Below are 14,358 nucleotides of genomic sequence, written 5' to 3' on the forward strand. Positions count from 1 at the left end.
CCCAATTCACCCCACTTTGCCCCAAACCACCCCATTTTGCCCCCAATCTGCCCCAATTCCCCCCGATTTGCCCCAATTTCCCCCATTTTATCCCAATTTCCCCCAAACCACCCCAATTTCCCCAATTCACCCAATGCACCCTAATTTCCCCCAATTAACCCCATTTTGCGCCAATGCACCCCAATTTCCCCAATTTGCCCCAATTCATCCCAATTTCCCTCAAACCACCCCAATTTCCTCCAATTCACCCCATTTTGCCCCAATTTCCCCAATTCACCCCATTTTGCCCCAATTCATCCCAATTGCCCCCAATTCACCCCATTTTGCCCCCATTTTCCCAATTCACCCCATTTTGCCCCAATTCACCCCAATTTCCCCAATTCACCCCATTTTGCCCCAGTTCAGCCCAATTTCCCCAATTCACCCCATTTTTCCCTAATTCACCCCATGTTGCCCCAATTCACCCCAACTGCCCCCAATTCACCTCAATTGCCCCCAATTCGCCCCATTTTCCCCCAATTCACCCCAATTTGCCCCATTTAGCCCCAATTCACCCCAACTGCCCCCAGCTCACCCCAATTGCCCCCAATTCACCCCAATTGCCCCCAATTCGCCCCATTTTGCCCCAATTCACCCCAATGTCCCCAATTCACCCCAATTGCCCCAATTCACTTCATTTTGCCCCAATTCACCCCAATTGCCCCAATTCACCCCAATTGCCCCCAATTCGCCCCATTTTCCCCCAATTCACCCCAATTTGCCCCATTTAGCCCCAATTCACCCCAACTGCCCCCAGCTCACCCCAATTCCCCCCAATTCACCCCAATTGCCCCCAATTCGCCCCATTTTGCCCCAATTCACCCCAATGTCCCCAATTCACCCCAATTGCCCCCAATTCGCTCCATTTTGCCCCAATTCACCCCAATTTCCCCAATTCACCCCATTTTGCCCCAATTCACCCCAATTGCCCCAAATCACTGCATTTTGCCCCAATTCCCCCAATTCACCCCAATTGCCCCCCATTCACCCCATTTTGCCCCAATTCGCCCCAATTTCCCCAATTCGCCCCATTTTGCCCCAATTCACCCCAATGTCCCCAATTCACCCCAATTGCCCCCAATTCGCCCCATTTTGCCCCAATTCACCCCAATTTCCCCAATTCACCCCAATTTACCCCATTTTGCCCCAATTCACCCCAATTGCCCCAAATCACTGCATTTTGCCCCAATTCCCCCAATTCACCCCAATTGCCCCCAATTCACCCCAATTGCCCCCCATTCACCCCATTTTGCCCCAATTCACCCCAATTCGCCCCATTTTGCCCCGATTCCCCCCGCTCCGCCGTCCCCGGCACCTGGTGAACTGCGGCAGCTGCCGACTGTCGGGCGGCCCGTCCAGCGGTTTGTACAGGAAATGCCGCAGCTCGGGGGCGCCCGCGTCAGCCGCGCCGTAACCGCCGCCGCCGACTGTGAAGCCTCCGAGCGCCTCCAGGGCGGCCAGGAACCGCCGGCGCACCCCGGCGGCGGCCTCGAAACCGTCGCGTTCGGTTGACAACAACACCAGGCGCGCGGTGCCGCCCGGCAGCGCCGCCGCGTACGCGTAGAAGTAACCGTCGGCGTTGACGCCCGGCAGGCACACCGGCGTCCACACCTCGCCGCTGTCACCCGCGCCGCCGCCCAGCAACAGGTTGAGCAACAGGTGCACGTCAGTCGGCCGCAGGCGCCCGTCCTCCGCCAGCGCCCGCTGCCGGGCCGCCGTCACCAGGCGCCCGCCGGGTGACGTTACCACCAAGGCGAGCGCCGGCGGCGGGGTGACGGCGGCGGCGGCGCGTTGTAGCGCCAGCCCCACGGCGCGGCGCACAGCCGGCGCCAGCGGAGCAGCCGGGGTAGCCGCCAGCAACAGGCGGCCGTCGGCGGCCGGGCCCGCCAACAGGCGGTCCAGCACGGCCTCGGCGCCGGCCAACAGGCGGCGGAGGTCGTAGCCGCGGCGGCGGGCGAACACCCGCGCGATGCCGCCGGCGGTCAGCAGGCTCAGGATCTGCTCGTGGACCAGGGACAGCTGGCGGCGGAGCTGTTCCGCCGGCCGCCGGCTGCGCCACACCGTCACCAGCAACAGCGGCCCGCGCTGCTCGAACACCAGCGTGCGGTCCTCTGCGGGCAACAGGCGGAGCGTCAGGCGGACGGGGCGCTGCTTCGGGGGGGGGTTTGGGGACGGGGGTTCTGGGGGTCACGGTGACAAATGGGGAGGTGTTGGAAGGTTTGGGGTGACAAAATAGGGAGGTTTTGGGGGTGGTTTGAGCTTCACGGTGACAAAATCCGGGTGTTGCGGGAGGACTTGGGGTTCTTGGTGATGAAACATGGTGTCCTGGGGGGTGTTGGGGGGTCACGGTGACAAATGGGGAGGGATTGGAAGGTTTGGGGTGACAAAATAGGGAGGTTTTGGGGGTGGTTTGGGCTTCACGGTGACAAAATCCGGGTGTTGCGGGAGGACTTGGGGTTCATGGTGATGAAATATGGGGTCCTGGGGGGTCCTGGGGGTCATGGTGACAAATAGGGAGGGGTTGGGAGAGGATTTGGGGTGACAAAATAGGGAGGTTTTGGGGGTGGTTTGGGGTTCACGGTGATGAAATGGGGAGGGGCTGGGGCTCACGGTGACAAAATCCGGGTGTTGCGGGAGGACCTGGGGTTCGTGGTGATGAAACACGGGGGTTCTGGGGGGTCCTGGGGGTCACGGTGACAAATGGGGAGGGTTTGGAAGGTTTGGGGTGACAAAATAGGGAGCTTTTAGGGGTGGTTTGGGCTTCACGGTGACAAAATCCGGGTGTTGCGGGAGGACTTGGGGTTCTTGGTGATGAAACATGGTGTCCTGGGGAGTGTTGGGGGGTCACGGTGACAAATAGGGAGGGGTTGGGAGAGGGTTTGGGGTGACAAAATAGGGAGGTTTTTGGGGTGGTTTGGGGTTCATGGTGACGAAATGGGGAGGGGCTGGGGCTCACGGTGACAAAATCCGGGTGTTGCGGGAGGACCTGGGGCTCATGGTGATGAAACACGAGGGTCCTGGGGGGTGTTGGGGGGTCACGGTGACAAATGGGGAGGTGTTGGAAGGTTTGGGGTGACAAAATAGGGAGGTTTTGGGGGTGGTTTGGGCTTCACGGTGACAAAATCCGGGTGTTGCGGGAGGACTTGGGGTTCATGGTGATGAAATATGGGGTCCTGGGGGCTGTTGGGGGGTCACGGTGACAAATGGGGAGGGATTGGAAGGTTTGGGGTGACAAAATAGGGAGGTTTTGGGGGTGGTTTGGGGTTCATGGTGACGAAATGGGGAGGGGCTGGGGCTCACGGTGACAAAATCCGGGTGTTGCGGGAAGACCTGGGGCTCATGGTGATGAAACACGAGGGTTCTGGGGGGTCCTGGGGGTCACGGTGACAAATGGGGAGGTGTTGGAAGGTTTGGGGTGACAAAATAGGGAGGTTTGGGGGGTGCTTTGGGGTTCACGGTGACAAAATCCGGGTGTTGCGGGAGGACTTGGGGTTCATGGTGATGAAACATGGTGTCCTGGGGGGTGTTGGGGGGTCACGGTGACAAATATGGAGGAGTTGGAAGGTTTGAGGTGACAAAATAGGGAGGTTTTGGGGGTGCTTTGGGGTTCACAGTGACAAAATGGGGAGGGATTGGGGCTCACGGTGACAAAATCCGGGTGTTGCGGGAGGACTTGGGGTTCGTGGTGATGAAACACGGGGGTCCTGGGGGGTCCTGGGGGTCACGGTGACAAATGGGGAGGGGTTGGGAGAGGGGTTGGGGTGACAAAATAGGGAGGTTTTGGGGGTGGTTTGGGGTTCACGGTGACGAAATGGGGAGGGGCTGGGGCTCACGGTGACAAAATCCGGGTGTTGCGGGAGGACTTGGGGTCCGTGGTGATGAAACATGGTGTCCTGGGGGGTGTTGGGGGGTCACGGTGACAAATATGGAGGAGTTGGAAGGTTTGGGGTGACAAAATAGGGAGGTTTTGGGGGTGGTTTGGGGTTCACAGTGACAAAATGGGGAGGGATTGGGGCTCACGGTGACAAAATCCGGGTGTTGCGGGAGGACTTGGGGTTCTTGGTGATGAAACATGGTGTCCTGGGGGGTGTTGGGGGGTCACGGTGACAAACATGGAGGGGTTGGAAGGTTTGGGGTGACAAAATAGGGAGTTTTTGGGGGTGGTTTGGGGTTCATGGTGACAAAATGGGGAGGGGTTGGGGCTCACGGTGACAAAATCCGGGTGTTGCGAGAGGACTTGGGGTTCATGGTGATGAAACATGGGGGTCCTGGGGGTCACGGTGACAAATGCGGAGGGGTTGGGAGAGGGTCTGGGGTGACAAAATAGGGAGGTTTTGGGGGAGGTTTGGGAGTTCCCGGTGACAAAATTCGGGTGTTGGGAAAGGACTGGGGTTCGCGGTGACGCAGTCCGGCTGTTGTGGGAATGGTTTGGGGTTCGCGGTGACAAAATGTGGAGGGTTTCGGGGGTCACGGTGACAAAATCCGGGTGTCGGGAGAGGATTGGGGTTCGCGGTGACGCGGTCCGGCTGTTGTGGGGAGGATCCGGGTTCGCGGTGACAAAACACAGGCGTTTGGGGGAGGGGCTTGGCTTCCGGGTGACAAAATGCGGAGTTTGAGGGGAGGGGGCCTGGAAAGGGGGCCCTGTGGGGGTCCGGCGGCCATTTTGTGAACACATCTGAGGTAAACGGGGCCCTTGGGGAGACCAGCGGCCATTTTGAGAGAAAACCCGAGGAAAAGTGGCCCTTTTTGGGAGTCAGGCGGCCATTTTGTGAGCACACTTGAGGCAAAGGAACCGGCTGGGGGACCCTGGTGGCCATTTTGAGAGAAAACCCAAGGAAAAGTGGCCGTTTTAGGGGTCAGGCGGCCATTTTGTGAGCACCGCTCAGGCAAAGGAGCCCCCTGGGTGACCCTGGTGGCCATTTTGAGAGAAAACCTGAGGATAAGGGGCCGTTTTGGGGGCAAGGCGGCCATTTTGTGAGCACACCTGAGGCAAAGGAACCCAAGGGGCGACTCTGGTGGCCATTTTGAGGGAAAACCCAAGGAAAAGCTTGGGTTTGGGGGGTCAGGCGGCCATTTTGTGAACACACCTGAGGCAAAGGAACCCAAGGGGCAACTCCAGTGACCATTTTGGGGGAAAACCTGAGGAAAAGTGGGTGTTTTGGGAGTCAGGCGGCCATTTTGTGAACACACCTGAGACAAAGGACCCCAAGAGGGAACTCCAGTGGCCATTTTGAGGGAAAACCCGAGGAAAATGGGCTGTTTTGGGGGTCAGGTGGCCATTTTGTAAGCACACCTGAGGCAAAGAAACCCAAGGGGGAACTCCAGGGGCCATTTTAAGAGAAAACTGGAGGAAAAGCGACCGTTTTCAGGGTCAGGCGGCCATTTTGTGAGGACACCTGAAGCAAAGGACCCCCTGGGGGATTCCAGTGGCCATTTTGAGAGAAACCCCAAAGAAAAGCGCCCCCCGGGGGGGTCAGGCGGCCATTTTGTGAACACACCTGAAGCAAAGGAACCCAAGGGGCGACTCCGGTGGCCATTTTGAGGGAAAACCCGAGGAAAATGGGTTGTTTTGGGGGTCAGGCGGCCATTTTGTGAACACACCTGAGGCAAAGGAACCCAAGGGGCGACTCCGTTGACCATTTTGAGGGAAAACGTGAGGAAAAGTGGGTGTTTTGGGGGTCAGGCGGCCATTTTGTGAGCACACCTGAGGCAAAGGACCCCAAGGGGGAACTCGAGTGGCCATTTTGAGGGAAAACGTGAGGAAAAGTGGGTGTTTTGGGGGTCAGGCGGCCATTTTGTGAACACACCTGAGGCAAAGGAACCCAAGAGGGAACTCCAGTGGCCATTTTGAGGGAAAACTTGAGGAAAAGTGGGTGTTTTGGGGGTCAGGCGGCCATTTTGTGAACACACCTGAGGCAAAGGAACCCAAGGGGCGACTCCGGTGGCCATTTTGAGGGAAAACCCGAGGAAAATGGGCTGTTTTGGGGGTCAGGTGGCCATTTTGTAAGCACACCTGAGGCAAAGGACCCCAAGGGGGAACTCCAGTGGCCATTTTGAGGGAAAACCCGAGGAAAATGGGCTGTTTTGGGGGTCAGGTGGCCATTTTGTGAACCCAAGGGGCGACTCCGGTGGCCATTTTGAGGGAAAACGTGAGGAAAAGTGGGTGTTTTGGGGGTCAGGCGGCCATTTTGTGAGCACCCCCCGGGGCCGCCCACGCACCGGAGCAGATGGCGCGGATGGCGTTGCCGGCGCTCTGCAGCACGGCCACGAGCGCCATCATGACGCCCATGGTGGGCGCCAGGGCCTCCTCGTCGCCGTAGCGCGAGTAGATGGGCTTGCCGGCCTCGCTGAGCACGAACACGTGACTGGGCCGCGCGCGCCACCCCGGCGCCGTCACGTCCTCGGCGCCGCGGCCGCGCCACGACGGGGACGCCCCGGCGCCGCCGCCCTCCATCATGTCACCTGCGGACGTGGGTTATTTGGGGGGGAAAGGGAGGGTATTGGGGGCGTGGCCGCCCCTAGGCCACGCCCACGCATTGCGAACACGCCCCCTTGCAACCCCCTGCAGTACCAGGGAATCGGCCCGGAAGCCACGCCCCCGGCATTAGGCCACGCCCCAAGGACAACGCCCCTATAGGCCACGCCCCCCCCGAGCAGCGTCTATGTGCGAGACCCCGCCCCCAATGCCACAAGGCCACGCCCTTCACGTCGGCCACGCCCCAAGGACAACGCCCCTGTAGGCCACGCCCCCCCCGGAGCAGCGTCTATGTGCGAGACCCCGCCCCCAACGCTGCAAGGCCACGCCCCCTTTTGAGCCCACCCACTTTACATTCCCCCTGCCCCGCCCACCCGGGCGCCCCCCGCCGCCAGAGCCCCGCCCATATGAACCAGGCCCCGCCCACATCTCGATCCCGCCCCCAGCCGCGCCGGGGGGGGGGGGGAGTTATCCCGCGCGCTGCGATGGCTCCGCCCCCTCCCGCGAGTCACGTGCCGCGGGCCTGACCCCGCCCCTCCCGCGGGTCACGTGGGGCGGCGCTGGCCCCGCCCCCTCACCATCCGCGCGGGTGGGGGCCGCGGTCCCGCGCGCGTCGCTCCCGCCGCTGCCGCCGCCGCCGCTTCCGGGTTGCGGCCGCCTGTGACGTCAGCGCGCGCCTGAGCCAATCCGCGCGCAGCGGGGCGGGGCCGGGGAAGGCGCGCAGCGATTGGCCAATGGGGAACGAGCGGCCCCCCCCACCAGGGAAGGGCGGGGGGCGTGCCCGGGCGGGGGGGGGCGTGACGTCACCGCGCGCAGGCACCTCCCCCTTAAAGGGACAGCAGTCCCTCGTGAGGCCACGTGCCCGCCCGTGACGTCACGCGCTGTCACGCGCCCGCACGTGGCACCGGGTGGAGGGGCGGGGGGGGCGGTTGGGCCCCTCCCCGGACGCCGGGGCCCCCCCCTCCCCGCAGGGCGCCGCTTCCTGTGGGGCCGGACCCGGCGCTTCCGGGAGGCTCCGCAGCGGCAGCCGGTGAGAGGGGCCCCGGCGTCCGGGGCGGGGCCCGGTGGCCAAAGGGGGCCCCGGCGTCCGGGTACCTCCCCCCCCCCCCCGCCCGGACGCCGGGGCCCCTCATTGCCCCCCCCTCCCCCCCGCAGCTCCCCCCCCCCCCCCCATGGAGGCCACTTACGCCGTGGTGAACAAGCCGCGCCGGGGGGGCGGGGCCGGGGGCGGGGCCCCCGCGCGAAGCCCCGCCCCTTCGGAGCGGGCCCCGCCCCCCCGCACTCGGCCCCGCCTCCCTCCCGGGGAGCCCCGGGCACCGCCCCGCCCCCTCCGGTGAGTAACCCCCCCCGGGTCCCCCCCCCCCCATTTTCATATTATTGCCCCTATAGGATATTATATTCCCCCCCCACCCTATAGACAGCGCCCTATAGATCCTATAGGGGCCATTCTCCCCCCCACACCTATGTGGCCTTTCCCTGGGCCCTATAAGGGTTGGGTCCCGCCTACCTTGGTACCCTATAGGACCCCTAATTGGCCTCTATAGGGGCTGCCCCCCGCCCCAAGCACCCTATAGACATCACCTTCTATAGAACCCATCCTATGGCGACCATATAGGGACCCGCCCCAAGTCCTATAGGGGCCATTAACCTCTCCCCTCCCCCATGGGGCTCCCAATATGGGGATTCCCATGGGGGGTCCCTATAGGGAACTAACCGCCCCCCCCCCCCCAGCGTCCCCCCCGCAGGCCGGAGCCTACGAGGAAGTCGGAGCCGCCGACAGCGCCCGGAGCCCCGGCCTGGGTGAGCGACCGGGAAGGGGCCCAGGCGTCCGGGAAGGGGCCCAGGCGTCCGGGAAGGGCCCCGGCGTCCGGGAAGGGGCCCAGGCGTCCGGGAAAGGGCCCCGGTGTCCGGGAAGGGCCCGGGTGTCCGGGAAGGGGCCCAGGAGTCCGGGAAGGGGCCCCGGCGTCCGGGAAGGGCCCAGGCGTCCGGGAAAGGGCCCAGGAGTCCGGGAGGGGCCCAGGCGTCCGGGAAGGGCCCAGGCGTCCGGGAAGGGCCCAGGAGTCCGGGAAGGGGCCCAGGCGTCCGGGAAGGGCCCAGGCGTCCGGGAAGGGGCCCAGGCGTCCGGGCCCCCCGCCCCTTCACTCCCCTCCCCCCCTCCACCCCAGGCTTCAACTCCCGGATCGCGAAGCCCAAAGGCCCCCGGGACCCCCCGGCCACGTGGTCCCGCGTGTGACGTGGCGCGGGGGGCGGGGCCACGCCGAAGCCCCTCCCCCACGCCGCGACAACAGGAGGATGGGGGAAAAAACATCCCAAAAAGCGTTTTTATTAAAATAAAATCCGGCATAGATGATGACGTCAGCACCTGCCTCCTTTTCTCTCAGATTTCGCTGATTTTTTTTTTTTTTTCCCCTTCGAATTCGGCTCAAAGTCGTGTGCCAAAGGGGGAATATCGCGTCATTTCCCACAGAATTTTCATCCGTGGCCGCTTTACCGTTTCCGCGTGTTCTTGCCCCAAAACGGCGCCTCCAATTTTCCAAGTAAACGGGCAAATTTGGGGCCAAAACGGGGTGGTTGCGGAGGGCGCCGCCATTTCGGCGCCGCGCTGATGACGCCACCGCGGGGCGCCGGCGCGATGACGTCGTAGAGAAGCGCCGGGAGAGGGGAGGAGGCAGCGCGGCCGCGCGCCGAGCGCGTCGATGGGCGGCGCGCCGAGCGCGTCGATGGCCCCGACCCGCGCAGGCAGCGCGGCCGCGCGCCGAGCGCGTCGATCCGCGCCCCGCCCCTCCGGGCCGGTGACGCAGGAGGTGACGTCACGGCAGCAATGGCGGCGCCCGGGAAGCTGCAGCGCTACGAGGCCTTCGTGAGCGACGTGTTGCAGCGCGACCTGCAGTGCGTGGCCCCGCCCCCGGCTGACGTCACACGGGCGCACCCCCCCCCCGGGCCCGGCCCCTCGGAGCCCCGCCCCCCTGCCCCCCTCCGAGCCGCTGCCCCCCCCCACCGCGTCCCGGCCACGCCCCCTCCCGCATCGTAGCCCCGCCCCTCCCACGCTGACCCCGCCCCCTGGAGTCCTCCCCGGTCCCTAGGTAGCCCCGCCCCCGGGTTAGCCCCGCCCACTGGGGGACCCCCTCTCCGCTCTGCAGGTAGCCCCTCCCCCAGTTCAGCCCCGCCCCCGGGGACCCCCCGTTGGCTCCCCAGATAGCCCCGCCCCCGGGTAAGCCCCGCCCCCTGAGAAGCCTCAACCCGGAAGGCCCCGCCCCCCGCATAACCCCGCCCAACGAAGGCCCCGCCCCCGGGGGGAACCCAGGCAGCCCCGCCCCACCAAAGCCCCCACCCCTGGGGAACCCCCATCCCCTGGGAAGCTCCGCCCTGGGGAAGCCCCGCCCCTGGGGAAGCCCCGCCCCTGGGTGAAGCTCCGCCCCCGGGTGAAGCCCCGCCCCCGGCTAAGCCCCGCCCCGCAGGCGGGTGCAGAGCCAGCGCGACGCCGTGTTCGAGCAGCTGGCCCAGCTGCTGCAGCTCCGCAGCGCCCTGCTGCACCTGCAGGTGGGCGGGGCCTCGAGGGGGCGGGGCTTAGCCGGGGCGGGGCCTCTCGGGGGCGGGGCTTAGCCGAGGGCAGGGGTTATACAGGGGCGGGGCTTAGCCCAGGGCAGGGGTTATACGGGGGCGGGGCTTAGCCGGGGCGGGGCCTCGCAGGGGCGGAGTTAGCCAGGGGTGGGGCTTAGCCAGGGGTGGGGCCTCTCAGGGGGCGGGGCTTCACGGGGGGAGGGGGTGGGAATGGGCATCATGGGGTGGGGATGGGGAGGGGCTTAGGGAGGAGGCGGTGCTGTCAGGGGGCGGGGCTTCCTCGGGGGCGGGGCTTCCTCGGGGGTCCTACTGGGGAAAGGGGGGGGGCAATGGGATAATCCGTGGGCGGGGCTATAAAGGGGAGGGGCTACCCAGGGCGGGGCTTGACAAGGGGAGGGGCCACACGGGGGAGGGGAGCAGGAGCGTGATGGGGGCGGGGCCTCCCGCAGGGGCGGGGCTACCCAGGGAAGGGGGAATGGGCTGATGAGGGGCGGGGCAAATAAGGGCAGGGCTATTAGGGGCGGGGCCAAACGGGTGGGGGTGTTGGGGTCTTGGAGGGATTTGGGGGGAATTTCAGCGAATTTGGGGGTCTGGCAAGATTCAGAATCCGGAAAATTGGGGATTTCGGGGAAATTTAGGAGGATTCGGGGCAGGTTTGGGGGGATTCAGGGTCTGGGATTTGTTGGGATTTAGGGGAATTTGAAGGGGTTCGGGGGGGATTTGGGCAAATTTTATGGATTTAGGGGGCAGTTTGGTGGGGTTTGGCGGGATTTTAGGGGGCTTAGGGGGATTTGGGGGGATTTTAGGGGGTTTTGGGGCCATTTGGGCTTTTGCAGGACGCGGCCGCCCCCCTGCGCACCCAGGTCGACCTCGGCTGCAACTTCTACGTCGCGGCCGAAGTGTGAGAGACCCCAAAACACCCCCAAACACCCCCAAAATCCCCCTGGGGACCCCAAAACACCCCCCTGGGGACCCCAAAATACCCCTCTGGGGACCCCAAAATGCCCCTTTGGACACCCAAATACCCCATGGGGGTCCCAAATCCCCCCTTGGGGACCCCAAAAAAGCCCTTGGGACCCTTAAATACCCCCTGGGCCCCCTAAAATGCCCCCGGGGACCCCCAAATCCCCCCAGGGACCCCAAAATACACCCAGGAACCCCCAAATCCTCCTGGGACCCCCCGGGGACCCCCCACAGGGAGCCCCAAGGCCCAACAGGGACCCCCCCTAAGGCCCCCCCAGGGACCCCAAATATCCCCTGGGACCCCCCAATAACCCCCCCCCCAACATACTGGCTGGCCAGGCCCCGCCCCCTTCAGCAGGCCACGCCCCCAGCCTGATCCCACCACCCTGCCACCTTTTTGCCTGGCATAACCATAAGGGGCGGCTCCGCCCCCCCATGCCCATATATGGGTGGCCCCGGACACCGGGACCGCCCCCCCCCGGACGCCGGGGCCCCCCTGACCCCCCCCCCCCAGGCCGGAGCCTTCCCGCCTTTTCCTGGCCCTGGGATGGGGCCTCTTTGCGGAGCTGACGCTGCCGGAGGCCCTGGGGCACCTGGAGCGCCGGAGCCGCCTGCTGAGCGCGTGAGGACACGCCCCCTTCCCCGGGACACGCCCCCTTCCCCGGGACACGCCCCCTTCCCCAGGGACACGCCCCCCGAGACACGCCCCCGGCCACAGGCCATGCCCACCCCCGCGGGGCCCCCCCCAACCCCTCCCTTCCATTGGAGCCCCCCAGGCACCGGAGCCCCGCCCCCCTGCAGCCAGGCCCCGCCCACCCCACCGGGCCACGCCCCCTCTATGGGACCACCCCCTCCCCTCATTTCCGCCCGCCTGCATGCTGGCTGGCTAGGCCACGCCCCCTTCAGCAAGCCACGCCCCCAGACTGACCCCACCCCCTGGCCACCTCTCTGCCTGGCATGGCCAGCTCCACCCCCCATGCCCATATATGGGTGGCTCTGCCTCTCATGCCCATATATGGGTGGTTTCATCCCCTGCCCATATATAGCTTGTTCCACCTACATGCCCATATGTGGGTGGCTCTGCCACATGCCCTTATATGGGTGGTCACACCCCCCACATGCCCATATAGGGGTGGTTCCACCCCCATGCCCATATATAGGTTGCTCCACTCCATGCCCATATATGGGTGACTCCACCTTTCTGGCCTTTTATGGTTGGCTCCACCCCCTTAGCGATATGTGGAGGTGGCACCTCATGACCATATATGGCTGGCTCCACCCCTTTGACCATATAAGGGATCTCATTGGCCCGGGGGATCTCATTTACCCTCCCACAACCGCATAAAGGGGTCCCCCCGGGTGGCCCCGCCCCTTGAGGGAGGAGCCTGGTTGACCCCGCCCCCCTTGCGACTCACCCCGCCCCTTTCTCTCCCCCCTCCCCAACAGCCTCAGCGACTCCCTGACCCGGGACAGCGCCAAGATCAAGGCCAACATCCGGCTGGTGCTGGAGGTGCGCCCGGACGCCGGGGCCCCGTGGGAGCCCCCATCCCATTCCCGGATATGGGAATCCCATAGGGAGCCCCAATCCCATTCCCGGACGCCTGGGCCCCCGTGGGAGCCCCCATCCCATTCCCGGACGCCTGGACCCCTATGGGGATCCCCAATCCCATTCCTGGACACTGGGGCCCCTGTGGGGATCCCCAATCCCATTCCCGGACACCGGGGCCCCTATGGGATCCCCAATCCCATTCCTGGATGCCTGGGCCCTATGGGGATCCCCAATCCCATTCCCGGACGCCTGGGCCCCTATGGGAGCCCCAATCCCATTCCCAGATGCTGGGGCCCTCCCAGATGCCAGGAACCCCTATGGGAGCCCCAATCCCATTCCTGGACGCCGGGGCCCTCCCGGATGCCGGGGCCCCTATGGGAATCCCCAATCCCATTCCCGGATACGGGAATCACATAGGGAGCCCCACTCCCATTCCCGGACGCCGGGGCCCCTATGGGGATCCCCAATCCCATTCCCGGATGCCTGGGCCCGATGGGGATCCCCAATCCCATTCCTGGTTACAGGAACCCCATGGGGATCCCCAATCCCATTCCCGGATACGGGAATCCCATGGGGATCCCCAATCCCATTCCTCTTTACAGGAACCCCATGGGGATCCCCAATCCCATTCCTGGATACGGGAACCCCATGGGGATCCCCAATCCCATTCCCGGATGCCTGGGCCCTATGGGGATCCCCAATCCCATTCCCGGATACGGGAATCCCATGGGGATCCCCAATCCCATTCCTGAATATTGAGGCCCCTATGGGGATCCCCAATCCCATTCCCGGATACGGGAACCCCATGGGGATCCCCAATCCCATTCCCGGATGCCTGGGCCCTATGGGGATCCCCAATCCCATTCCCGGATACAGGAACCCCATGGGGATCCCCAATCCCATTCCCGGACACCGGGGCCCTCCCGGACGCCGGGGCCCCTATGGGGATCCCCAATCCCATTCCTGGTTACAGGAACCCCATGGGGATCCCCAATCCCATTCCCGGATGCCTGGGCCCTATGGGGATCCCCAATCCCATTCCCGGATACGGGAACCCCATGGGGAGCCCCAATCCCATTCCCGGACGCTGGGGCCCCTATGGGGATCCCCAATCCCATTCCCGGATACGGGAATCCCATGGGGATCCCCAATCCCATTCCCGGACACCGGGGCCCTCCCGGACGCCGGGGCCCCTCGCTCACCCCCCCCCCCCTTTTCCCCTCCCCCAGGGCCTGCGGGAGCTCCAGGGCCTCCAGGACCCCCCGGCGCCCCCCGACCCCTGAGGACCCCTGACGACCTCCCCCTCCCCCACCCGGGGGGGGGGGCGGGGCCCGGACGCCTGGGCCCTCCCCAGGCACCGAGACCCCCCCCCCCACCCGGGATAAATGGGACAAATTTGCAAGAAAACGGATCAAAACGGAGCCAATTTGATGCCTGACGCGTGTGTGTGTGACGGTGACACCGGGGGGGGGGGACACTCCGTGCCCTCCCATAAACAGCCCAATTTGCACTGTTTTCCTCTACTTTTTGGGGTGAAAAACAGCCATTTCCGCCCTTATGCCCACACCCAAGGAGGGGGCCCCGGCGTCCGGGGCGGCTGCCGACCCCCCCTCCTTCCAGCCCGGGCTCTAGTTCCTCTTATGGGGCCCAGGCGTCCGGGAGGGGCCCAGGCGTCCGGGAGGGCCCCGGCGTCCGGGCGGGGGGGGGGGGGGCAGGTCCCACCTGGGGGGGGGTCACCCCCTTTTTGGGGGGGGGGGGCTTGGGGACACTA

General features: G+C 64.9%; 2 protein-coding genes across 2 annotated transcripts; one reads left to right on the forward strand and one right to left on the reverse strand.

The window, feature by feature from the left end:
• Positions 1 to 1,354: 1,354 nt before the first annotated feature.
• Positions 1,355 to 6,496, reverse strand: LOC148591282 (vacuolar fusion protein MON1 homolog B-like; the record flags this gene model as incomplete). Its single annotated transcript, XM_088537875.1, has 2 exons — positions 6,259 to 6,496; positions 1,355 to 2,150 (listed from the first exon to the last, which is right to left on the reverse strand). Coding segments are annotated over exons 1-2 (1,034 nt in total), but the record flags the coding sequence as incomplete, so codon positions are not given.
• A 2,839-nt stretch (positions 6,497 to 9,335) lies between these two features.
• On the forward strand, positions 9,336 to 13,878 carry UXT (ubiquitously expressed prefoldin like chaperone). The gene is made up of 6 exons (XM_088537876.1): positions 9,336 to 9,403; positions 9,973 to 10,054; positions 10,912 to 10,976; positions 11,553 to 11,660; positions 12,485 to 12,548; positions 13,817 to 13,878. The coding sequence occupies exons 1-6, from the start codon at positions 9,336 to 9,338 to the stop codon at positions 13,868 to 13,870; spliced, it is 441 nt and encodes a 146-aa protein (XP_088394002.1). The 3' UTR covers positions 13,871 to 13,878.
• Positions 13,879 to 14,358: the final 480 nt, after the last annotated feature.

Source organism: Tinamus guttatus, unplaced genomic scaffold (assembly GCF_059628265.1).
Source record: "Tinamus guttatus ecotype Peru unplaced genomic scaffold, ASM5962826v1 Tinamus_guttatus_pri_ptg000875l, whole genome shotgun sequence".
Lineage (NCBI taxonomy): Eukaryota > Metazoa > Chordata > Aves > Tinamiformes > Tinamidae > Tinamus > Tinamus guttatus.